Source organism: Dermochelys coriacea, chromosome 5 (genome assembly GCF_009764565.3).
Source record: "Dermochelys coriacea isolate rDerCor1 chromosome 5, rDerCor1.pri.v4, whole genome shotgun sequence".
NCBI lineage: Eukaryota > Metazoa > Chordata > Testudines > Dermochelyidae > Dermochelys > Dermochelys coriacea.
Window position 1 is genome coordinate 126035976 of NC_050072.1, and position 27240 is coordinate 126063215.

At 46.5% G+C, this 27240-nt stretch overlaps 1 protein-coding gene across 1 annotated transcript in view; it reads left to right on the forward strand.

Moving 5' to 3' along the window:
* Positions 1-339: 339 nt before the first annotated feature.
* IGFBPL1 (insulin like growth factor binding protein like 1) overlaps positions 340-27240 on the forward strand; it is a 32863-nt gene continuing 5962 nt past the window's right edge. The window contains 4 exon segments of the mRNA XM_043515474.1: positions 340-667; positions 670-856; positions 1103-1140; positions 1496-1692. Of these exon segments, the coding sequence (XP_043371409.1) occupies positions 355-667; positions 670-856; positions 1103-1140; positions 1496-1692 (735 nt within the window). The 5' untranslated portion in view covers positions 340-354.

Sequence of the window (27240 nt, forward strand, 5' to 3'; positions counted from 1 at the left end):
GAGATGGGGGTGGCAGGGGGGTGGCGGGGGGAGCAGAGGGCTGGGTTGGCGGGTGGCGGGAGGGGAACTGGGGGTGGGTTGGGGGTGGCAGGGGGCGGGCGAGGGCTGGGGTGGCGGGAGGGAACTGGGGCTGGGTTGGGGGGGCAGGGGGCGGGCGAGGGGCTGGGGTGGCGGGAGGGAACTGGGGCTGGGTTGGGGTGGCAGGGGCGGGGCGCGCGGGAGCAGGGGCTGGCTTGGGGTGGCAGGGGGCGGGGCGAGGCGGCTGGCTTGGGGGGTCTCCGCCGGGAAGGGGGCGCCCCGGGCACTGCCTGGCTGCGCTGTCCAGCGGCGGCCGAGCGCCCCCTGCCCCGCGCCATGGCCCGGCCCGGCTGGCGGCTGCTGCTGCTGCTGCTGGCGCTGGCGGCGCGGCGGGGCGCGGGCGGCGGGTGCGGGCCCTGCCGGCCCGAGCGCTGCCCCCCGGCGCGCTGCCCGGCGCCCGAGCTGGCGGCGCGGGACGAGTGCGCTGCTGCCCGCGCTGCCTGGGCGCGAGGGCGAGCGCTGCGGCGGGCGGGCGCCGGGGGCCCGCGGGGGCCCCGCTGCGGCCCGGGGCTGGTGTGCGTGAGCCAGGCGCGGGGCGCGGGGGCGCCCGAGGCACCGGCCGCCTGCGTGTGCAAGGAGGACGGGGCGGCGGCGGCTCGGACGGGCGCTCCTACCCCAGCGCCTGCGCCCTGCCCCGGCGCGTCCGCAAGGCGCACGACGGCGACTGCCGGCTGGGTGAGCCGGGGCCGGGCGGCGGGGCTTGGCTGGGTCCGGGGGGCCCCCAGCGCCTGCGCCCTGCCCGGCGCGTCCGCAAGGCGCACGACGGCGACTGCCGGGGGTGAGCCGGGGCCGGGCGGGCGGGGCTTGGCTGGGTCCGGGGGCGCCCGCTCTCCCCTGCCCGGGGCTGGGTCCAGCGGGGCGCCCGCTCTCCCCTGCCCGGGGATGGGGGGCGGCGCTGGGTCCGGGGGGCGCCCGCTCTCCCCTGCCCGGGGCTGGGTCCAGCGGGGCGCCCGCTCTCCCCTGCCCGGGGATGGGGGGCTGGGTCCGGGGGGCTCCTGCGCTCAGAGCCGGGTCTCGCTGCCAGGTGCCGCGGCTGGCGCTGGCTTGGACCCACCGGCGCAGGTTGGGCGGCCAAAGCCCTTGCCTCGGGGTTGGGATCAAATGCGCCGGCTGCCCGGGCGGTTGTGCCCTGCTCCCCTCCTGGACGCTGCCTGGAAACCCTGGGGCGCGGGGGTGTCTGTCAGTCCTTGTGCGGGACCCGGCTCCCTTTGCGGTTGTAAGGAGACACCGCACCGATCTCAAGGCACTTTGCAGAGGAAGGTCCCCTTCCCGCGGCGGCTGCTTGGATGTTTGCATTGCTGCCGGGTTATTTAGTGCAGGCTTAAGCCGGCCTGGCCTGGGAAGCGCCATGTCAGTCCCCAGCCGCCGCTTGTTTGGGTGCCCGCTGGAGGGACCCGCGCCTGTGAACAAGGCTAAGATCCGTGTGCGCCTTTGCACCCGCAAAACCCCATTCGCGCGAGGGAGTTTTGCAGATGCACTTTTCAGCCCCCGGGCGAGGGGGCGAAGCGTGGGCGTGAGCGCAGGCACGTGGGTGAGCCCAGTCTTGCACAGGGGGCCAGGTGGAGTCGGGGGGGGGGGGAGAATTTGGCCATGTTTGTGCCGTCCCTTGGCAAGGTGAGCTGGGCAGGATGCCTCACATGTGCTAATGCGGTCTTAAGAATTGACTAAAAGAAAAGGAGGACTTGTGGCGCCTTAGGGGCTAACACGTTTATTAGAGCATAAGCTTTCCTGAGCTACAGCTCACTTCATCGGATGCATTTGACTGTCACCGTTGTGATGCCCTACAGCATGGTGCGAGCCTTACAGTAGCTGGCCGGCTGGCTCCTTGTCCCCGTCCCATGCACTTCTGGCCCCCAACCTGAGCTGTGTGTGAGGGCCAGACTGCTGTGGATTTGTTTGAGGCTGTGGAGGTTGCAGGTTCCAGTCTCCCTTGTAGGAGTTGTTTTAATTGTAGGTTAGCTGGGGGGGGGTGGCAGGGATTGGCCCTGCAGCATGTTGGGGGAGCAGGACAAGAGCTGCAGACTGTGGATGGGTTTGGTGGGTCATCAAGGGGAAATACGCTCCTCTCCTCAAGATACCCATGGGGGAGCAGGAGAAGCCTTCCTCCCCAGGGAGTAATAGCTAGAGGAGGTCTGAGGGGAGACTGAGGTGGGCGGGTTGAGGCTGGAAGGGCCAGGGAGTGCTGTGACAATACTCCACGGGGCTAGTGGTGGGAGAAGTGGTTATGGATACAGCCTTATAAACTGATGGGGGGGGGCCTTGATTCACCCTGTGGCTGCAGGGGGTGCATTGTGTTTTCCCCTGCGTCCAAGGGTCTCTGAGGTCCTGCCAGAGGGGGGCAGCTTTAAATCCCAGCATAAAGCTCCAACCGCTGGCTCTGTGAAGCATTGGGATCCTGCTGCCCCTCCCAGGCCAGTGCCCCTGCTAGTCACCCCGCTCTGGGTCCCCGCAGTGGGGTGAGAGTTAGAGATGGCATACCCGGAGCAGCCTTTGCTCTGGAAGGCGTTTCCAACACAGGGAGCCTAGAGCAGGAATTCTGTATTGGTGAACGGAGCCCATTCACTCTGTGTTTTCAACTCTCCTGCCTTCCCACAGCCATTAACGGAGAGAAAGGCAGCACTGCACTTCTGAACTGGCCAGAGACATTTACCAAAAAGTAATAATGCTACTTGTCAATTCAGTGTTCTGGGTTAGATCCTGCAAGGTGCTGAGCACTCATGGCCTGATCCAGCAGAGCACTTCACCACGTGTTTAACTTTAAGCACATCAAATGGGACTCACTCGTGTACTCAAAGATAAGCATGTGCTTAAGTGCTTTTCTGAATCGGGGCCAGAGTGAGAAAATAATACTGAAAAGGCCAGCTGAGACTATATAATCTAGAAGTATCAGTTATATGGTCTGGCAATGAATGAGTTAAGGTTAGGTGCTGGTTCATTCTGTGACAATGTCATAATCCAGAATTTTGAAGTTCTGTAACTCTAGTGCTAATTCTCTGGTCTGTCTTGCAAGCGGCATTCCTAAAAATTAATTTTCTGGGTTTTTCTTTTTGAAATGGTTCACTGGAGGGGTATAATAATCATATCTCTCAAACTCCTTTTCTCCAAAGGCGCTTTCAGGATTATTCTGTTCCTTGACTGTAACTTATTCTTCAAATAAACTAATAATACAACTAATGCCTCCGAAAGGCAAAGGTTGGTTTTGAGCCTTTAAGTGATGAGAACTGTAGAGACATTACCTAGAGCGTTAACGAATGGAATTCCAGATTAGACATGCTCGCTTCTAACATTTTTTTTAAAATGGCTCTCTGCCTTCATATAATCAGCTTGTTTGGACAGTTAACTCTGTTAATGTTTCCGTAATTAACCTGCATTTTCAGAGTTGATAACTTGGTAATAAAAATTGACTGGGAACTGGAATTTGGCATGCTAAGAACAAATAATTGCCGTGGATTTAAAAGAAAAACAGAACCATTTTGGCTACTTCAAAGTTCCTTTAGTGTTTAAGAAAAAAACAATAGAAGTTTACCAGGTTTAGAGCCTTTTTTTTTTTTTTTGTACTTAAGTAACTGAAAATTTTGATATAAATGAACTGTGGTGAGTTACTAATCTTATGACGCTCTAAGCACATTCGGTATTTCGAAAAGGAGTTTAGATTGGCCAGGAGATTTCAGCCCTTAAAACTTGACACAGGGGAATCTTTTCTTAGCAGATTCTTAATGTACAGTTAAATCTGTATATACTCAAAACGTAAAACTTTCCATGAAAGTAATGCCTAGGATAATTCTCCCTTCCTCTCCCAGAAAACTAAATTCACCCCAGTGAATCAAATCCTAAACCCTGCACAAAGCCAAAAGCACAGGGGATCTCTGCCAGAAATGCACTCTGCTGTCCCCCCACAGCCCCAACAAAACTGCTCCCCACCTGCTCCTGCAGTCTCAGTGTTGCACTAACCTCAGAGACAAGTGCAATTCCCCTATATTGTGTAGTTGCAGATTCACTGGGCATGCCCCATTCTGCCTCCCAAACACCCCTGCCCATTGCTGGGGATGGAGCCCTTTGGATTCTGCACCCAGGAGCTGCAGAACTCCCTTTGCAGGCTCCCTACATGTCATCCTCCTGCATATTGAGCCTTCTGCCCTGCAGACGGTTAGAGGATGGGGCGAGATGCAGGATTTGCTCCTATCCATATAATAACATTAAGGCCCTGTAAGGTTGTGTGTGGCCCATGTGGCGTTGAAGAGGCTGGCCTGCCTGCAAGGAGCCAACTGCAGGATCGGGGCCTTAATGTTGTTGTAGTTTAGGAGCAAATATTAAGCAAGGTCACCGCATGGGCGCCAGAGTCTGTCTGCGGATCTGATTGCAGAAACAATTGGTGTAGTATGAATGCTGCGAGCCATTGCACCAAACTGTAAAAGCTATATATGATGGAAACCACTTTAAGTCAGGTTTCAGAGTAGCAGCCGTGTTAGTCTGTTTTCGCATCCGATGAAGTGAGCTGTAGCTCACGAAAGCTTATGCTCTAATAAATTTGTTAGTCTCTAAGGTGCCACAAGTACTCCTTTTCTTTTCACTTTAAGTCAGTGAGTGCAGCAGCACCCTTAGTTTCAGCCCCTATGTGCAAGACAAAAGCCAAGCAATTCTGAGCATCCCTTATGCTATGCCAGTCTCCCTGTCCACAACAGACTGGCATAGCATAAGACTAAAAGAAAAGGAGTACTTGTGGCACCTTAGAGACTAACAAATTTATTAGAGCATAAGCTTTCGTGAGCTACAGCTCACTTCATTGGATGCATCCGATGAAGTGAGCTGTAGCTCACGAGAGCTTATGCTCTAATAAATTTGTTAGTCTCTAAGGTGCCACAAGTACTCCTTTTCTTTTTGCGAATACAGACTAACACGGCTGCTACTCTGAAACATAGCATAAGACTGTCAGCCTTTGCACTTCCTTCCACTGGCAGATTTGTGTCACAACCACCTCATTACTGAATGGTAGCTGTTAGCATCGGGCAACATTTTGTTGCATCTTCCTCCTTTTGTTTCCATGATGAAAATGCAACAAGGAGGGGGCATTTCAGTATACGTGAGTACCTCGTTATAGTATGACCTAGGGCACTAATTTATTCAGCTGTAATCAGAGGGATCATTTTTAACAGTTCCCCTGGGAGATGGGTTGTATGCAGACTGGGTAAGCCTGGATACCAGCTGCTTCCTTTCCTATTTGTAATCAAACCATCCCTTTGAGTTGTTATTTTTAATGAGCATCCCTGAAGCCCATAGAGGGAAAGGGCTCCTGAATTAAATGTGATTTTGATTCTCATTGTGTAGCTGGAACATTTCTGAGACAGAATGGTGCGCATGGAGATCTGTTTAAAATACACTTCCCGCTCTCGCTTTTAAACATCCTGAATTGTAGCGGGGAACACTGAGTTATTGAAGGTTTGGACCCCTGGGCGTACACAAACGGTGCTTCCTTAGCTCGCTCCCTGCCTTTTCATCAACACTTTAGTTGGGAACAATCACATTGATTCAAAGGCTTTATACCCTTTTCCAGAGACAAGCCCAGGTTCTTGTACAATCCTGTGGAGGAGGCTGCACTCTTACAGCAAGGAATCTCCCGTCAGATGGAACAGTCCTAAAAGAAGCCTTTGAGCCACCATCACCCAGAGTGTTCTTTACAATGCTCTGAATATTTCAAGAATAAATGCCTGATCTCCTTTCATCTCTTGCAGCGCTTTTCATACTCCCTTTAATCCTCTCACTGACTCAGCCAGTGAGAGATTAGGCAAAAACTCTGCTAAATCCAGTGCCAATGTGAGCACAATTTGATATTCATAAATTTGTCTTGTACCGGTAGATCCCAGTGAGCTTGGATTTGTCTCTAGAATATTCTTTCCTCGTGATCTGTTTTAGTACTGTAATATGCAATAACAAGTACAGGTCACACTCGCCGTAGCTAAGGTTGCAAATCAGATTCCATTAAAACTTTGTTACTTAAACTTTTACAAAATAGTCAACTTTGGGGCAGATGTTTTTCATGGTAGGTCTGTGCCTGAAAGTGAGTATTTTACTTGTGCCTTTTAGAAGTATTTGAGAAAAATCCCTCTGGCTATTTTGAGTAATATAAAGCGGGGAGGGATTGCACGTTTGTTCAATGCAAACACAGAAATGGACGCTGCCCATGTTTTCCTCACGAAAGCTGAAATGCTTTGAGCAGGCTGTATTCCTCCACCAGGGTTTGCGGGTCAGAGTCAGTACAACTTGTGCTTCTAACCTTATGGAGCACTAGAACTTGATCAGAGCATTTCAGCTTTTTTGACTTGTGGAAGTTTGTTATATGGGAAGGTGCTGTCAGTTGCGACTACAGCATGAGTTATTTGCATGTCAATTTTGTGTGAGAATTTGCGTTGGCCTTACGCTAAGGGTGTTAGTGAGGCCCCGGGCTTGTCCTTGTCAGCACAGATGAGCATTTTAAGGATGAAACGTATTAGAAGAAAATCTGTAAAATCTGAAATGCCACTAAATACTGAGGAATCTAAAGAAACAAGTACAAGCATCCACTTCAACAATTTAAGACTACAAAAGGGAAGAAAGCAAAGAACTAGCAAGCTGTAAACAAAGCCAATCATTAGGTCCTGAGTTCTAGTCTTACCTCAACTACTGACTGACTTTAATCCCTTGGACTTTAACAGCATTTTACAGTCCTTATTTCGGCCTCCTGCCTCAGATACAGTAACTCCTTGCTTAACGTTGTAGTTATGTTCCTGAAAAATGCGACTTTAAGCAAAACAATGTTAAGCAAATCCAATTTCCCCATAAGAATTAATGTAAATGGGGGGGTTAGGTTCCAGGGAAATTTTTTCACCAGACAAAAAACTATTTTATATATATGTATATATACACAAAATAAGTTTGAAACAAACAATTTAATACTGTACACAGCAATGATGATTGTGAAGCTTGGTTGAGGTGGTGGAGTCAGAGGGAGGGATATTTCCCAGGGAATACCTTACTGCTAAATGATGAACTAGCACTCGGCTGAGCCCTCAAGGGTTAACTCATTGTTGTTAATGGAGCCTCATGTTCTACAAGGCAGCACGAGTGGAGGGAGGAGAGACAGAGAGAGGCAGACAGAGACAGAGACACACACTCTGTGTGAGAGAGAGAGAGATGCGCATTGCCCCTTTAGTGCGCTGACCCCACTCTGAGTACACTGCCTTTTTAAATATATCAGGAAGTTGAGAGAGCAGCTGTGGCCAGGAAGTTCCCTCCGTCCTGAGCCCTGTCATGTCCTGTCCCCCCGCCTCTATGGAGATGGAGTAAGCAGGGGATAGGAGCAGGGGGGAGGAGGACACCCTGACATTAGCCCCCCCCCGCACAGCAAGCAGGAGTCCTGGGGAGCAGCTCCAACGCAGAGGGCAGGAGCAGCTGAACTGCTGGCAATTGGTAGCCTGCTGGGCAGCTGACGCACAGGGGACTTAGGGGAGCGGGGAGCTGATAGGGGGGCTGCCGGCCCACCCTGGTTCCAAGCCCCCACCAGCTCGCTGCAACAGGCTGCTCTTCCTGCAAGCAGTGGACAAAGCAGGCGGCTGCCAAACAACGTTAGAAGGGAGCATTGCGCAATTTTAAACGAGCATGTTCCCTGCTTGATCAGCAATGTAACAACGTTAACTGGGACGACTTTAAGTGCGGAGTTACTGTACATTCATTTGCCCCCAGTTACAAGATGGATAACAGAGGCCAAGAGTTGAAAGTTGGTGTCTCTGTTTTTGTGACATGGCAATTCAGCTGGATACAGAGGTGAAAGTAAGCCGGTATGGGCCGGGACAACGTACCGGCAAGAAAGTGGAGCAGTCAGTGCCGGCTTACTTTCACCTCTTTTGGCTGCACAACAAGGAGCTTAAAGTCAGAGCTAATAAAAGCTTGGCGAGGGAAAACTCATTGTCACATTTGTTTGTTGCTCTCCCTCTCCTCTCCACGCAGGCTGCGGATGCGGCTAGGCTCCGCGTTTCCCCCTCCGCCCCGCACTCAGCAGCTGCAGCGGTTCCCCCCTAGCTTGCAGCAGGGAGACCAGCTGAGGGAGAAGCCTACCCAGGACTCCTGCGCCTGCATAAGAACAGTTTAAACTCAGCTGTTCCCTCCGCGGTTCAGATCGCGGGATTAGGGGCCATTTCTGGCATCCTTGTTAATTTCACTCTCAGTTGTTGGGGGTGGGGGGGGTGACAAGGCAGGGGCAATTATTTTCTGCCCCCTGGATGAGGCGATCTCCAATAGTATAACACACAAAAAATATAATCAAAATCAGGAACCATTTCCAAGTTCAAATCTATCCCATTCCCTCCCCAGCAGAGGATCATGGTCTGTGATGCTTGCAGATCCTTTGAAATGTTACTGTTTAAAAAAAAAAAACAAAAAAAACCATGGAGAACACGGTGGGAAGATGTGTCATGATGATCGGGGTTTATTTTGGGCAAAGCAATTTTGCTAAAGCAATTAAAGATTCACAGGGAAAGCAAATAGTCCGATAGACAAAACTATAAAAGGATTGGAGGGGAAAACTGGATATTCAGGGAAACTATTGTGCCTGCTTTGAAAGAAATAGTAGTTTCATTCTACCCTCTTTATATAGTGAATTAAACACCTGAAATGTCCTTAGGACACAGGGGCGGGATCTCAGATCTCTTTGTTTGTCAGTGTCCTACAGAGTGCGGAGGGTGAAACTGACAAAACTTTCTCTAAGCATCTTGTATATTTCATGAAGGCTTCTAGTTGTCCTTCATTCACCCCTACCTTCCCCTACTACTCGCCACCCATGGGTGTGCCCCCTGCACCCTTTTATGTGCCTGGAAGGGAGATTAAACAATCCTTGATATCTGACTTGCTAGGAAATAGGGAAGGGTCTAGGGAAAGCAGGACACTGGCGGGCATGGTGCAGCACCCTTGCCCCCTGGCCCACCCCCCCCCACCCAACAACTGTGAGTGAAATTAACAAGGATGCCAGAAATGGCCCCTAATCCTGCGGTCTGAACCACGGAGGGAACAGCTGAGTTTAAACTGTTCTTATGAGGGCGCAGGAGTCCTGGGTAGGCTTCTCCCTCAGCCGGTCTCCCTGCTGCAAGCGGGGGGAGTCACTACAGCCCCTGCTGAGTGCGTGATGGGGTGGGGTGGGGGGAGCGCGGAGCCTAGCTGCATCAGCAGCCGGATTGGAGGAGGAGGGAGAACAAGGAGAAAAATGTGACAGTGAGTTTTCACTTTTTCAGGCTTATTCCAATATTAAAGTTTTATTACAGACAGTATTGGTAGTAGTAGTAGTAACTTAATTTTCTATATCTAAGGCATGCAATGGGAGGGATCCATGCAGTATGTAGAAGTGGGTTGCGATTGGACCATACCGGTAAGAAATGTAAATTACTTTCTCCCTGGCTGGATATCACAAAGGATGAACAAGCAAAGATTAGTTAGCAGTCCCAGAGAGAGACACCCCACTCTGAGCTCTGGAGAAGGGTCATTTGTGAAAGGTTGCACAGAAAAAATTCCTTCTGCCCTCACTATTACCCACCCCAAGTGAATCCATTTTCCTTGTCATGATGCTCTAGTGCTCTTCTTCTCCCCCCCAGCCCACCAAGGCATCCCTCCTCCAAGAATCAATCATCTCCCAGGGAGGGAAAATCTCTGGGCATCAAGGAGAAGCATGGAAGGACGAAGTCCCTCTGGACCCAGACCACTCCTGTCTCAGCATCGCTGCATACAGGAGACCAAACATTCCGCTCTCTAACCTAGGTCTGCAGCCTCACACAGAGCTTGGAGGGGGTATGGGAGACACACAGGGTACATCAATTAACTTACTATGGGAGGTAGGGGCAGGTGGGTAGAGGCATCTCCTGGGGAAAGAGCAGGTACCCAGAGCAGCATACAGTTTAGGTTAGGAATGGCCAGGCAGGGGTGGTTTAGAGATCTAAGCATCACCTTTGGGGTTTAGTCTCCTTGGCTCTAAGGATCACATCCAGGTAGGGTGGGATCAGCCATACATCTCCACGAGAGAGAAACAGCTCCATTCGGTTTTTCACTCAAGCCCTTCGGATGGAAAGCTCTGTGTGTCCTGTGTGGGTAAGCTGGAGAGCAGGCTCCTTGCGGGGCTTTACAAAGCGGGCTTTGAAAATGTGTGACTTGGCAAGTTATAGCCTCTAAGCCTTGGGTACGAGAGGGGCCAAGCCAGATACTTAGTAGCTGGGAATTATCAAACTCCATTTGCACTCTTCCCTTAAAAATAAAATTATCAGAGTAGGTAATTCCATGCCAAAATCTGACGTGAATGCGGATATTAAAGTTGTATAGCCCAGCCCTCTGCAGTGGGGATTGGAGACTTCAGATTGAAAGAGGACAGGGAGCATTTTGACTTTATTTAGTGCATGAACTTGGACCAGGGATGCCCGGGGACCCTCATGCCATTAGGAAGCAGAGCATGGAATGCAGCTGTACAAAACCAGGCAGCTTCCACGACATTCACCCCAAATGGTAGCAAGTGACAGTGAAATCCTGGGGTGCTCCTGCTCATATGTCATCCTGACTGAGCTGTTGTACACAAAGGGGGCATGAGCCTTGGCCAAGCAGGTGTGTTTGCAGAATCCAGGTGAACATGGCATGGTCTCCCAGCAAGTCATGCCTAGCTCCGAACGAGAGGACTCTGCAAACCAAAGCAACTGGAGGCTGCTTTAAAGTACTTGGCTCAGTGCTAGGACCGAGCGAGCATGTGGAAAGGAAGCAGCCACAGGCAGTGATATCCAAAGATAGTTATTGTTGCTTGGATGCTATTTCTGATCCTTCTGCCACCACTGATGTGTGTCACCTAGATGTGGAGAGGCTGATCTGGTGCAGTGGAGGTTAATCCAGGGTCCTGGGCTCTGAAATGCTCTAAGAATTTGCTGGTGGTTTGTGGCATGGCCCTTCCCCCTCACCTGGGAGATTTCCATTAGGAAATCCGTGCTGGAGTTAATACTCTTAAAGGCAGTGTCAGTACCCCTCCGTGCCCTGTACCCCGCTGGGCAATGGGAGGGGAAGGGCAGGGCCCAAGCAGGGAATGGGGAGCCAATGACAGCTGGATGGAAAAGCCCTGTTAGCACATACTGCTCCCCACCGCACGGTTCTAGGGTACATGGCAGCACAGAATGGTTTCCCACGGAGCCTTGCCCTGGTGAGGATTCCGAGCCCCAGCCCACGTGCGAGGTCTGAAACTCCTCCTCCAGGGTGGAGAATGGGGGTAACTTCTGGAGTGAACCTCAGTGTTTCCAGCAGGAATTTCCCTGTGGGAGGGGGTGATTGGATCCTTTTGGCATCATTGGGAGCTGTGGGGGCTCATTGCCTCTGACAGTAAATAAAGTGTGGGCGACTTTCTAAAAGAGACTCTGGCTCCGGCACCAGCTATGGCCTTGAACCAGGAATCACTAAGTGAGGTTCTCTGGCCTGGGCTAAGCAGGAGGTTGGGCTAGATGGTCATAATGGTCCCCTCTGGCTTTAAACTGAAATCAGGCCATGTATTCAGGATCCTAAATAGGGAAACTAATGCCCAGATCTTCCAAGATATTGAGATGCCCATTGATTTCAATGGGAATTAGATGCCCAAATACTGTTGAGGGTTTGGCCCTTAGAGCCTAACTTCGAGGTGTGGAATATTGGTCTTTGGGTTAGTAAACCTGGCCCTAAATGAAGAGTGATCAGACATGCTGAACAGCCCAGCCCCAGGGAAGTCAGTAGGAGCCGCAGGTGTCCTGTGCTTTTGCAGATCAGGACTTCCTGACTGTCTATATTTTTAAAGGTTGGAAGTGGATTAGATGCTAGTGTTTAAAACGTTACGGCTGTCATGCCGCATTACTCTGCTGCCACATTAAGGTCATTCAGGATTTATCATTTCTCAGCTATTTGTGAGTGTTTCTTTAAACTCTTGTTCTAAAGTCTTTATTAGATCAATGTGTTGGCTGCTGGGTTTACTAGACAAGAGCGCTTTGTTATGCTAAGCGCTCCGTGGCAATTCAGCCTATGGAAATCTTCAGAAATTCTTTCATACCTCGGCATCTGCATGTAAAGCTTCTTGAATGTGTCACATAAAGTGGAGAGAACAATGCGCCTGGGGAGCTTGAGAAATGCCCTCCCCCACACCACCCCCAAAATCTCAGCATTCATAGGATGGAAATTAAGGAAGGGATTCTTGTGGATGTGAGCATGGGTTCACGTTCACCCAGGAGCGGTTAGAATAATCCCTGCTTAGTACGGGCAGCTCAACAATGCTTTAATAACATTATTCATAGCCACTTTTGGCATTGCATGTATATCCTTAAAGAGACACTGCTACCCAAAATAGTCAGCATTTTCCGCCTGCCCTGGGACACTGCTAGCTGGAACCAATGCCATGGTCACAATTGGGAGTAAACTTTGTCAGTCGCTAGAAGTAAAAATAGCCTATGGGGCAGATTTGTTCCTGACACAGGTTTGATCTGCTGGGAGATGGCAGAAATCAAGAGGGCCTTTGCCACTCAGTAATGTAGTGCATTGTTATAGGACTTACATTCTTTGGGTATAATTCTTTATAACCTAGCCCTTTTATTAAGGGGACTCAAAGGAACGGGTGAAAAGAGTACTGTGGAATCCAGCACTGATATTCACAGCTCACTTGTGACTATACATCACATAGAACATCTTCAGCTGAGGTTGTGCAGTGTTTCCATTATAACATCCTAGTTTTAGAATGGGTCAGTTCCCATGAAATGACTCCAGGCTAAGCTCTGGCATGCTAGCTCGTGTTTGGGAACGACATCCACTCTACAAAGCTCAAAAGAATTGATTTAACTCACTGGCCCGCAATCCTTCATTTCTCCATTGCACACAGATATGGCTGTGGTCTGAGATGAGGAGTGACCTTAATTTCCACGTATCCTGCAAGGCACACAGGGTGAGTTAAGGATGGAGTTTTAACCTGATTTTGAGTTGGTTGGTGTGAATTTTGATTGGTTTGGGCTTTTCACTGCTAACAGGTCCCACAGAAGATTTCTGTAACAGAGCTTTTTTCGCTCTGGCGTTAAGCAGAGCACTGTTCTGCACATCTCCTGTAGGACTTGTTAACTGTTAAATGCTATCATTTCCATAAATATCCCAGGAACGGCTCATGGTTCTATTTTTATGCAGAGTAGTTGTAGCTAACTGTATGTAAAATCTGATACTTCCGTTTGCATTAAATTAGGAATGTGACATGGAACTGCTGTTTCCCCTTAGCTCTCCAGCCTGAGATGCATTTTACTCTGCTTTACTGGTGAACAGCAACCCCTCCAGGCTCTTCTCACTCACAGCCACTAGCATGTAAAGTCACTCCCAGCTGAGTACATGAATGCTATGCCCAGCCATCCATGAATAGATACAAGGTGACACCCGCATATCCCTCAGTCCCAGCCTTGCCTCCCCCAGAAATGTGTCTTGTACTGCTCTGTAGCCCACTGGACAGTACAAGCTCATAGATAGTTCATCATTCCAACACTGGGTAATGATTGTGCATCAGCTCTGTTGCCCTAAGCAGAGATTTCCAAACACTTCAACCAAAACACACTGGTTTACATAAAACAATAAAACAAGTGTTAACTAGAGAAAGATAGGTTTTAAGTGCTTACAAGTATATGTGCATATAAGTCAGGATTGGTTACAAAAGAAATAAAAAGATAAACACACAAGCTAATTCCTAAACTTTACCAAGGCTAATAGGTTTAAAAGCAAAAAAGGAGTTTTTCTCACTACAAGCTTACAGGAGTCTGTACTGTCTGGAAAACCTGCAAGATAGGACCATTCCCCCAGTTCAGTGATGCTTCTTTTGTCTTTCAAGGGATCTCGCTGCCGTGAGTAGAGATGGAGGGGAAAGGTGAGGTGGAAGTCACTGTCTCCCATTCTATATCCCACTCCCCTCTTCGAGGATTACCCTACACTGGAGTGCAGACAAACAGTCTCCCTCCATATGTGTGAGGTTTGAAGAATTTCTGGGATGAAATGTAAATTCTTTGTTTATATCATCTCCCCTCCTGGTGGTTGGCCAGTTAAGTGGCTCTTTAGCACTTTGCTGGCATGCTAGTGTGCCTTTGTCTCTGAGAAAATGGTTTGTGGGTGTTACCCAGAAAAAACAACATCTTTCAGTATAATCATATAGCAAAATCACATAATTTTACATGCAATGATGTTACACACATTTCAACTGGGCAAAAACATTCAGTCGATTATGAGTTTTCAAATGATACCTCACAAGGCATACTTGTACAAAATATATCATAACCATATAGAAGTGGTGAACATGGGGTACAGGGTGTCACAGGGAAGCAGTGTAAACTTAAATTGAAGACAGAAAAATGTCAATATTTTTGCAAAGGCAGCTTTCTATAAATGGACATTTGAAAAGACAACCTAAACTCAACCTAAACTTGCTGGCCATTATAGTAACTGACAATCTTGATGGACAGCTATCTGTTTCATTCTGTTGAGTAGTTAAGTAAGATTAGTTGCAACTACACTCTGTGATCTAATGCAAAAGACTGCCTTAAAGACAGAATTCTAGTGGTGTAGTAGAGGGAATGCTATCGTAGGATACAGGCAAACTGGCATTGGTGTTGAAATGTTTTTAGAAATACAGGATTTTGTTTCTTTCTGTATCCCTCTTTATTCTGATAATGAGCATGGGGGTTCACATTCTGCCTGTTTAACTTGCTTAAACAAAGTCAAGGTATTCCCACCTGTCTGTGAAGTCTTCACAAATGTTTCATGATTGCAATACCTCAAAAATCTGAAGACTTGTCATTTTAAAGAGTCTAGGGGCTTGTCTACACTACTGGATGGATCAATGGGCAGCGATCGATCCAGTGGGGGTCAATTTATCGTGTCTAGTGTAGATGCGATAAATTGACTGCCGATCTCTCTAGCATTGACTCCAGTACTCCAACTCAACGAAAAGCATAAGCAGTCAACAGGAGAGCATCTCCCGTAGACAGACCACAGTGAAGACACCTCGGTGAGTAGATCTAAGTACGTCGACTTCAGCTACGTGACAGGTTTCAGAGTAGCAGCCGTGTTAGTCTGTATTCGCAAAAAGAAAAGGAGTACTTGTGGCACCTTAGAGACTAACAAATTATTAGAGCATAAGCTTTCATGAGCTACAGCTCACTTCATCGGATGCATTATTCATTATACGTTATTCATGTAGCTGAAGTTGCATAACTTAGATTGACCCCTTCCCCATAGTGTAGACCAGCCCTGAGTCACAGTGATGGGGTGGAAAGCGGCCGGTTCACCATAACCTCCTGGCAGTTTTGGTTGCACCACTCTAGCAAATGCAAAGCAGCCATAAATCTAGCTTTGAGGTAGTTGAAATTTCCAATCAGCTTCAATCCTGAAGAGCCGTTTATCAAATGCAGTCACCGAAAGCCACAGAATAATCGCAGAGTAAAGTCCTGATGTGTGATTGTGTCAGTGCATTACACTGCACCAGTAACGCTGTGAGTCATGGGACCCACACCTTCATGCTGCAAAGGTGACAATGCACCCTGAAGTTGTTGGCTCTCGGTTATGTGGTGTTTGTCTAGTTAGAACTGTAATGGACTAAACAATGATGTTGCACCTTGGAAATAAGTGAGAAGTGCAGGGTGTGTCGGAGTGTCTGAGGAAAGCACATTTGCTTTTAATGCAAAGGCCCTGACAGCCAAACAGGAAATGAATGAATATTATGCACACCCTCCAGCAAAAAATGACACAAAGGGTGATAGGATCATTGCATGCATGAATAAAGAGGAATCTATGTTAGAAAGAAAACACAAGCAAGTACTAAAACCATGTGCAGAATGAAGAGTATAAATGCTTTATTGGAAGAACACAAGTGTGGAATGGAAGGACTTGACCCCAGAGGTTAAATACATATATTTTTAAAGTAAGGGTAATAAGTAAAAGAGCTAATGTAAAACATTAAATGCATTCCGTGATTTGGGGCTCTGTGGTCCAGGGAGGTTGCTATCATTCTAATGTCATGACCTAGTTAACTTAACAGAACTATACCTGTTTACATCGTCTGAGGATCTGGGTTGATGGATGCAAAGGATACAACCAAACCTAAATTCCCCCCGTGCTAGACAGGAGAAATATTAGAGGGAATCTGGATAATGCTAGAACAAATTATCAAGAAACTGAAACCATGGGCAGGGGGCTAAGTCTCCCCTAACCCAGGCCATGGCCCTGCCCTTGCTCCCCCCTCCCCTGAAGCCGGCAGGGGCTCAGCTCCAGCTGGCAGCCAGAGACTGGGTTGGGGCAGTGGCAGCCCGGGGCGGATGGCTGGGACGGACCAGCCGGGGAGCGGGTTCGGGGCTCTGGCAGGCAGGGGAGCAGAGCCTCAGGTGGAAGGGGCAGGGCCAGGGGCTAGCCTCCCTGAAGGGGCTAGTCATCTGCCGCCCATGACTGGAACATGTGAAGACTGACGACTGGCATTGAGGAAGTGAAAAGGAACCAGGAGCCTTTAGCAAGTTTAATTAAAGCCTCTCTGGAAATGGAAAAGGAGAGAACTCTCAACTGGAGAGAAAATCATGGAACTCTTCCATATAGGAACAGAGAGGAAATCTAGGTCACTGGAGACTGGCAGCTGCACACTACATTCTGCCGATAGAAGAGATAGCTGAAGTCGCTGTGTCTTCACTAGAGCTGAGCAAATACTTGATAGTTTGGTTCAGTAGCCAGACTGAAAAATGTCCTCCCCTCCCGGCCCGCAGTGTGGTTTGTTTCAAAGCAAAACTGAATTTTTCTTGCTGAAACAAAAAACCAAAACCAAAAAAGTTATTCAAGTCAAAAGAAATGTTTTGAACGTAATTTTGAAATGAAATGTTGATTCAAAATGCAATGTCAGAATGGACTGACATTTCAAAAGATAGGGGTTCTCCAAGTTATTCTGGCTGAAAATATTCCTGAATTACAAATAGTTCTGATGCCCTGAAAAATGCATTATTAGCAAATGTACTATTTACTGAAATTTTTTTGCCCAGTTCTGCTCATCTCTCATGTGCGGTGGGCCCAGGTGGGTTAGTAGCTTGTGGCACAGTCCTGTAAAATACTAGAGGCATGCCACAGGAACTGGCACCAAGACACAACTGTGCTGGTTTCAATATCCATGCTGGTAACAAGGGCCATGCAACAAGATGACAGAATTAGCAGCTAGCACTCTGCCTGGAAACTGCATGGAGTCTCAAGCATAGACCCTGGTGTTTAGGAGCACGGAAAGATGGGGACACCTCAGATCCTGCCTCTCCTCTTTCCACACTTGCCTGATTTGGCTGACCTTGATTAACCCCTGCTGTGCCGCACAGATGCACCCAGTTTTGTACTGCTTGTGTACATCCGAGTCTCCCGTTAATCTCCTTTGCGAAGATCTAACAGATGGAGACTGGCTATTCTGAGAAATCAGGGTGCTGCACAAATTGATGGCCTAGGGCCACCTCCCATCCTCCCGTATGCCAAGGAAAGTGTCCTGCTGGCCACTGGTGACTCTGAAGTTCAGGGCCTGTGGCCGGAGACAGTCACTACTGAAATCTGAAATACAAAACTTGTGTTACATCAGCCTCTTTTGCTTGAAGGCCTTTTGCATAGGTGCTGCCTAGTCCCCATAGTTCGAGAAGTGAGAGGATCACAGTCCATGGCAATGTTTATTTATTTAATTATATCCAGTGTACCTAATGAAGACACCAACCATATATAAAGAACACAATAATATCACACAGAGAGTTCAAACTGACAACATACGACTTTTCTCAAGCCCTCAAACTAAGTGTCACCATCAGTTCAACGTCAGTAGAGAAAAAGACAGTTTTTTGCATCAGACACCTGGAGAAATGGATGTTTTTTGCATTTTGTCATGAAGGCCACAGAGCAGGTCAGAAAACCAGGCATATTCATTACCCAGTGTTAGAATGACTAACTATGAGTTTGTACGGTCTAGTGGGCTGCTGAACAGTACAAGATGCACATTTCTGGGGAGCCAGGCTGGGACTGAGGGATATGCGGGTGTCGCCCTGTATATAGTTCATGGGTGGCTGGGCATAGCACTCATGTATTCAGCTAGGGGCTGCGTGTGAGCAGAATCTGGAGGGGTTTGCTGTTCACTAGCAAAGCTTTATAAAAGACATCCCAGGCTGGTGGCTTAAGGGGACGCTGCTGTTCAACAGTCCAGATTGTACCCTGGGGAATGTCACAGTAGGTCAATACCATCACCTAGAATTGTTTGCAGCACTGCATTCGGGGTTGGCTGTGACACACCGTTAAATATGCTTCTTGAGAGAGGCACTGCTCAATAAGCTGCCGAAAGACTCCATTCTGTACTCGCTGAAGTTTCTGAGTGGTTCAGGTGTAGCTCCAAATATACTGCATTGAAGTCATTCAGTGGACATGAGGCAGGTTTAGATAAGCATAGCAAGGTTCACATCCACCAGGAATGGCCCCAGCCTGCCAGCCAAGCACAGAATGATAAAAGCACTGTAGCTATGGGGGTGTCTGGAAGCAGCTGAGCTCTCAAGGTGTGTAACACAAGTTGAGCAGCCCCCTTTGGGGAAAGGAAGCCTGTATTGCAAATTTCATCTCCACTGTCTGCTTGAAACAATAGCTCCTTTTGGCATGAAAATAGGGGTTAGAAATGGAAGTGCCAGCTCATCCGTAATTAAGTAGTTGCTATGAAGGTGGGATAGTACTGATGATGCTAAACAGTTTCCAGATGTTCATTTATCAGATGTGCAGAGGTGTTAGGGAGAGTCAGAATTATTTGAAATAATCTGTTTCAGGCAAGGATCTGATAGGAAATATTGTTATCCAAGAATTTAATGTTGCCTTTAAAGAAGCTGTTTGAATGTGAACTGGAAATATCTTTTGGGTGTCTTTTCTCCTTTTCTGTTCTGAACTGCTGAGATTCTGTGTTGCAAGGGATGTGGGACATGCCACATTGCTTTATTTTGATTGAAAATATTTAGAGGTTCATCCTCAAGGCCCAAATAACCTTTGGGTTTTAGTGTAGCTTGCAGTATGGGAGAATTTCTGCATTAAGCTGCTCATTCCAGAACAGATCTCAGTCTGTCTCTTTCTTAGACCGTTTGCATTAGCACCTGTCAGCACAGTATCTGCATCCTCACTCTTTAATTCCTGGAGTTTTCTGCCTGTCTGCCTTTGTTTATGTGGGCGTTGTTTGAGGTTGTGTTGAGTTTTGAATCATTCTGGTTATGGTGTGAAGGCTTTATCAAAGGGGAAGGCCTGGCAGCTTTTCCTGAAGATGGCCAGACTCTGCATTGAGCGAATCTCTTTTGAAGCTGCTGTCACAGATAGATCCTCTCAGCTGTGAGCCCCTTATCTCTGGTTCTCACGTGCTTCATCCTGGGTTCTCTGATCTACATTTTCCCAGAGGAGTGATGTTGTCTTGGCATTCCATAGATAGAAATGCAGCCTCTATAATGAAACTGGGACCTGGTCCACTAATGACTCCGATGTTCAGGACATGCTGGCAGTGGAAACAACGTGGGGCCACAGAGGTACTTTAGGGCTCATAATGGCCTAGCCCATGCAGGAAGTGGACAGCTGCATTGTTTTAATCTGCTGGAGCCTTTGCATTGCTTTCATCTTCAGTGTCAGGTACAGCAAATTACAGGCATCCAGCCTAGCCAGCGATGGATTGCTGTGGGCGGGTCCTTGTCTGGCAGGAAGAGGTGATGTTTCCTAGCGAGCTGGAGATGGAAGAAGGCATTTTTAGTCACAGATGCTCTCTGATCACATGGGCTCAGTAACGAGTTAGATAGGACCCCAAGCCCTCACGCTACGTTGGTGACTGTGGTCTGTCCGTGTTCAGTGGAAGAGGAGAACAGCGTCTTGGCTACTTCTTGAAAGTGTTTCCCTCTTTCCGACCAGCACATCTGCAGTTGTGCCCAGGCTGAGTTAAGCCAGATGCTCGTCCTCAGGGACCTGCTTCTTGGGGGCATTGTGACAATAAGGTGTGCGCTAATGTCCTGTATGGTTACATTCTTCCAGCCGGCTTGTCTCCGCAGCGACTCTCTGAAGTAATCCTAAGGGAAGGACAAGTGAGATTAAAATAGACTGTAGTAAATGTCTAAGAGAGTTGTGTTGGGCAAACTCAGTGACGGTACTGGGCCAAACAGAAGTACCAAGTGTTTTGGATTCCAAACTGACTGTTTGTCCCAAAGCACTTCATAAGTGTACCAAGACACTTGGTCAGCCACGAAGCCTTTCAGCTCAGGTTTTGTTACTGCAGAAGTTTAAGTAACAAGGGGATAAAGAGACAAAGAGAAACCCTTTACACATGAGAGCAATTCAAATGCTATTCAGTTTCCAATGCAGCTTTGCAGTTAGCTGAATTAAGTTGCTTCATGTATGGCATTAGAACTGTAATTTCAATACCGATTAGCATAGATCATTAGCATTTGCCTTTTTATTCATGTGTCTGATTATGTACAAATCGGTTTATTTTTCCAGATTTATATATTATAGCTTAACGATATCTTGAACTTGACAAAACTCTTAGGTTTTCCATGATTTTTTTTTTTATGTTTCATGATAAAACCGTCATCACCATATCCAGAGATTATAGCAGCTGCTGCTATTAACATAAAAATCCCCTCATAGACTTAAAGGCCAGAAGGGACCATCATGATTATCTAGTCTGATCTGCATATCACAGGCCACAGAACCTCACCCACTCACGCCTGTAACAGACCCCTGACCTCGGCTGAGTTACTGAAGTCCTCAAATCTTGATTTAAAGACTTCAAGTGACAGAAAATCCACCATTTACTCTAGTTCAAACCAGCAAGTGACCCCTGCCCCAGGCTGCAGAGGAAGGTGACCCCCCCCAGGGTCTCTGCCAATCTGACCTGGGGGGAAATTTTTCCTGACCCCCAATATGGCGATCAGTTGGACCCTGAGCATGTGGGCAAGATATACCATCCAGACACTTGGCAAAGAATTCTTTCTAGTAACTTGGAGTCCTCCCAGTTTAGTGCCCCATCTCCAGCCTTTGGAGATATTTGCTAAAAGCATTCACGGATGGGCCATATGCAATTGTAGGCAACCTCATCATCCCATCCCATCCATACACTTATCAAGTTCAGTCTTGCAACTTTTTGTACCCAAAGCTCCCTTGGGAAGGCGGTTCCAGAATTTCACTCATCTGCTGGTTAGAAATTTTCATCTAATTTCAAGCCTGAACTTATTAATAGCCAGTTTACATCCATTTGATTTAGTGCCAACATTGGCCTTTAACTTAAATAACTCCTCTCCCTGGCTGATATTTATCCCTGTGATGTATTGATAGAAAGCAATCATATCTCCCCTCAGCCTTGTTTTGGTTAGGCTAAACAAGCCAAGCTCTTTAAATCTCTACTTTTATCCTTGCAACAAAGCCCGTTGCCAACTGTGTCCACATATCTATTCAGGGGACACTATCATAGGGCCTAATCGCATCAGACACACTATCAGAGGCTCGTTCACCTGTGCATCTACCAATGTGATATGTGCCAGCAATGCCCCTCTGCCAGGTACATTGGTCAAATTGGACAGTTTCTACGTAAAAGAATAAATGGACACAAATCAGACGTCAAGAATTATAACATTCAAAAACCAGTTGGAGAACACTTCCATCTCTTTGGTCACTCGATTACAGACCTAAAATTTGCAATTCTTCAACAAAAAAACTTCAAAAACAGACTCCAATGAGAGACTGCTGAATTGGAATTAATTTGCAAACTGGATACAATTAACTTAGGCTTGAATAGAGACTGGGAGTGGATGGGTCATTACACAAAGTAAAACTATTTCCCCATGTTTATTCCCACCCCCAGTGTTCCTCAGATGTTCTTGTCAACTGCTGGAAATGGCCCACCTTGATTATCACTACAAAAGGTTTCCCCCCCTCTCCCTCCCTCTCTCCTGCTGGTAATAGCTCCCCTTAAGTGATCACTCTCATTACAGTGTGTATGGTAACACCCATTGTTTCATGTTCTCTGTGTATATAAATCTCCCCACTGTATTTTCCACTGAATGCATCCGATGAAGTAAGCCATAGCTCACGAAAGCTTATGCTCAAATAGATTTGTTAGTCTCTAAGGTGCCACAAGTCCTCGTTTTCTTTTTGCGGATACAGACTAACACGGGTGCTACTCTGAAACCTACTTTTAAGGCAGGTTCTCTCATTCCTCTGATCATCCTTGTAGCCCTTCTCAGCAATCTGTTTCAGTCCAATTTGAAATCATCTTTCTTAAAAACATGGGAGACCAGAACTGCACACAGTTTGCCAGATGAGGTCTCACCTGTGCCGTGTACAATGGTACTAACGCTTCCCTCTCTCTACTGGAAATACTTCGCCTGATGCATCCTAGGACTGCATTAGCCTTTTTCATGGCCACATCACATTGGCAGCTTATAGTCATCCTGTGATAGACTAATACACCAGGTCTTTCTCCTCTTCTGTCACTTCCAACTGATATGTCCCCCGCTTATAGCAAAAATGCTTGTTAGTCCTTGAGTGCATGACCTTGCATTTTGCTCTGTTAAATTTCATCCCATTTCTATCACTTCATTTTTCAAGATTTTCCCAAATCTTCTTGTATAATATTCCATTCCGCCTCCATATTGACAATACCTCCCAGCAGTAGGTCATTCACTAATTTTATTAGCACATTCCCACCTTTTGTGCCAAGGTCATGAGTGAAAACATTAAATAAGACTGGTCCCAAGACCGATCCCAGAGGAACTCTACTGGTAATCTCCTCCTCCAGCCAGACAGTCACCTTTCAGCATGACCCACTGTAGTCTCCCCTTTAACCAGTTCCTTATTCACCTTTTGATTCTCATATTAATCCCCATCTTCTCCAATTTAACTAATAATTTCCCATGTGGAACTGTATCAAATGCCTTCCTGAAATCCAGGGAGATTAGTTCATCTGCTTTTTCTGTGTATAGAAAACTATTTATCTTCTCTCAAGTTAGTCTGGAACGATCTACCTTTTGTTCAACCATGTTGTATTGTATCCCAATTACTGTTTACTTCTATGTCTTTAATTAGTCTCTCTTTCAAAATTTGTTCTGACCTTCCATACAACTGAGGTCAAATTAATGGCCCTGTATTTTCGCAGATCACTTTTTCCCCCTTTCTTAAATATAGGTACTGTACTATATTTGCAATTCTCCAGGCATAGGATACAACCCCTGAGTTTATAGATTCATTAAAAACCCTTGCTATTGGGCTTGCCATTTCCCTATTGAAACATCCGTCCAAAGCTTTGCCCAACTAACAGCTCTTGGATATGCTCAAAGACAGCACAATTTTTTAATATTTTTCATTCCATCTTTCAAAGAATTGGTGTCTGAGCGAACAAGCTGTATTCAGTATTCTCCTCCCAGTCCCATGAAAAGCTTGTCTCTGCTATCATCTGATGGCCTTATTCTGCCCTCAGGTGCACGTGCTGAACTGCCATTGGTGTTTAATGTTGTATAGGACTTTCCATGGTGCTCATTTCTATATCTGAGAACCTGGGGTACTTTGTGACTACCCCATAACAGAGGGGAATTCTTCCTTCCTTTTTACAGCTGGAGCTGGAGGCAGAAAGATACAGAGTATCTTTACACTGCAGTCAGAGGTGTGACTGCCGCACCTATAGACATACCCCAGCTACCTTGGATCCGGCTAGTACAAATAACAATGGCTGTGAAGTCGTAGCAGCATGGGGAGCCACTCAAGTACATATCCAGGGTTCTGTAAGGAGCAGAACATCACTGGTCTTACACCAAAGTGCATAATTAAATTCTGCCCAGCGTGGCAGTGTGCCCCAGATGACGTCTTGAAGTCCCGTCCAGCCCTATATTTCTATGATTCAGTGTGTCTGTGCCTGTCTTCTTTTGCTTAAATAAAGGCACAGGATACAACAGCACATCCTAAATATATGTTCATTGGCATGATTTTAGAATATTGGATCATAATTTGCACATGATTTAGTGGCTACTTTTTGGTTATTTTTTCTTGCTGTGACTTTACACCCTGAATTCTTTGTAGAAATATGCTTATGATATGAATACGGCATAACTAAGATATGTTTTATACAATATGGGCCATGCGAGATATCATTGGAAAGGTTATGATTACTGAATATGATTATCCAATTTGTATGCATGTATCATTTCTGTATCTAAAGCTAGGAATACTGGCTATGTAACAATTACAACTCTGTGTGTACTTGGGAAACATCCACCAGACAGCAGGCCATCAGCCTGGATGGGCCATTAGGAAGAAAGAGTTGAAGCCCAGGATAGAAAAGGGATCTGATCTGTGAATATGGTGTCTGAAAATTTAAGCTGCAAGCAGGGTAGCTAACTTTCAAGGATTTCTGCATCCTGCCTAAAAGCAACATTTAGGGTGAGAAATGCTTGTTGAAACCAGTCTCTTTAAGATCTTAAGCTTAGTATGCATTTTGTTTTATTGGCTTAGTAATCTTCTTTGTTCTGTTTGCTTTCCCTTAGAATCACTTAAAATCTGCCTTTTGTAGTTAATAAACTTGTTTTTGTTTATTATAAAACCCAACTTGTGCAATTATAACTGGAGGGGGGGGGGAGAAGTTGTGCATATCTTCTTCCACATTGAGGAAGGGACGAATTTATGAGCTTACCTTATATAGATTTCTCTACAGCACAGGACAATATTATTTTGGGTTTATACCCCAAAGGAGGTGTGCACGTGTGTGGTGGGTGAATCCCGAGCTGATTCTTTCAACAAAGAGCTGATCTCAGTGTCACGGTGTCCATTTGCAGCTGAGTGTGTCTCTACCTGTGTGTGTGCTGGAGAAGGCTTGAGGGCCTGGCACAGCTAAGACAGGGTGAGGAAACCCAGGCTGGTGGAACAGGCAGAACCAGTGAGACCCTAGCACATCAGGTGGCATCCTAGATGGGGGGTCCAACCCATCACAGGCATGTTTTTAGAATATTGGATCATAATTTGCACGCGACTTAGTGGCTACTTTTTGGTTATTTTTTTCTTGCCTACGTGAGGCATAAATAAGAACTCATTGATGAGGAAACAACTAAAGTGTTGCACTGAGAAGGATTTTAAAACAGTAACCTTTCCTGCCTTGACACTTGCATATTGAAAATCTTTTATAAACGCTGGTGAACTAAAAGCAGGCATTAGGTGCAGTACATCAGCTACGCAATGGACTGCTGGCAATTAATCCTGAAAGTCACAGTGTATCAGAAATCACTTATCATAATTCTCCCGATTCAGTTCTATAATCTGCAACTTTTCTCCCCAAAAGCTTCAATTTACATCCAAAGAGAAAAGTATCTTAAAGCAGATGTGTGCCATTAAGTTATTAGAGCATCAGAACACTTGGAAACAGAAGGGACTCAGCAGGTATTAATCTTTCAATCCAAAGGGAATTACTTTACATTCTGTATAGGATGCTTTATCTTCTTACAGACTCAATTAAGTAAATGCAAAAAAGCATAAAAAAAAGCAAATATTCATTTGTCAGCGGTAATTTTAAAGATGGAATACCTTGGAACAGATGGTCTTTTGTCCTTTTCTTTTGTTTTCCAAAGAGTGATGTGTCCTATGCCAGCTGCCAAAGGGAAAAAATAGTCTATGTTCACACCAGCTGAGTTCACACAGTATTCAATATTCTGCATGCGTCCATATACTGAATAGAGATCAAAAGTAGTATCAGGTGCCAAGCGTGATGGGTCCGCACAATGGGATCCCATGATGTGAACTCTGGAGATCTGAGCTTTAATTTGGCAGGCAATATTAGAAATCATAACTGGAGTGACAGTGAGTTCCTGGATATTGACAGAGCCCAAGGATTTCCTCCTGGGCTAATTGTCTTCTGAGGAGGAGAAGTGTTCCTGGTGGGGAATCCAGGGTGACTGTTTCTAAATTATCTTGCTTTGTAGAGGCAGTAAATGCTCGTGGAAAATTGGCTTAATTTGGCAAGGTTGCACCCTCTGAGGAAGACTACTATTATTCATAAATGTTGCTATAGATACTGATCACAAAGCTGAAAGAAAAATGGGAAATATGATGAAACTAAAACACCTGAACCTCTCTAAGGCCTTGTGTTGTAAGTCCCTTCCTCTCTTCTCTCAAAAGATATAAATCTTTGTCCTTTGTTTCATGGCCATTCAAAAGAATTGTTAGATAGTTTTAATTAGAAATGTAGTTCTGAAATACTCTTGTTTATATTGCACATTTGTTGGCATTGTGACATTTTGTCAATGGCTTGTGTTTAAGATGCTGCTGCCCATGATAAGAGATTTGTCATGACTGTGTTTTAAAAAGCCAAATAAATAAGTTTGCAATGCTAATGGCTGTACAGCCCTTAGGTCATAATCCTGCAAAGATTTGCCTGAATATTTAATTTTACACATGTGTAAGCCCGTTGGTTTCAAAATTAAGCTTGTGACTTTGCAGGATCAAAGTAGAGTGTTAGGTAACTGAGAGCTCTGAATGCCAATTTCACTGACAGTAACCTCTTTCAGGATACAGTCCACAACAACAAAATTCATTAAATAGCTTTTTTTTCACATGCCCCCTCTGGGAGCATAGTCCTGTGTGAGAGTGTTTAAAGGCCTATAGCACTATCTGAAATGTGGCACTGCATGATCACTGCTATGCTCAAAAAACGTGGGCCAAATTCTCCTGCAAGATGGCCATTAGTTTGAACAGGAATATTTTGAAAACCTAAGTAAATTTGGATTATGTCGCGTATAGAACTCTGTAATCCTAAATTTACCAAAATCTCTTATATTCTTCTAGCCTCTTTTAAGCATTCATTCTGCAAACAAGATGGATGAGGTAATTCTCTCTCTCACCAACAGAAATTAGTCCAATAAAAGATATTACCTCATCTACCTTGTCTCTCTAATATCCTGGGGCTGCCATGGCTACAACTGCACTGCATACAATCTGTAAACAAGTCAGTTGCTCCAATTAAAGGGGTAGAAAATGGACTAATAACAGAAATCTGGATGCAGCCTTAACTGTGCCATCTCCAGGATATCCTAACATCAGAAATGCATTCTTTCCATTTCCAGATGGTTCCCTTTTATTATGTGTAACTGAGTTTCAGGGTTTGGT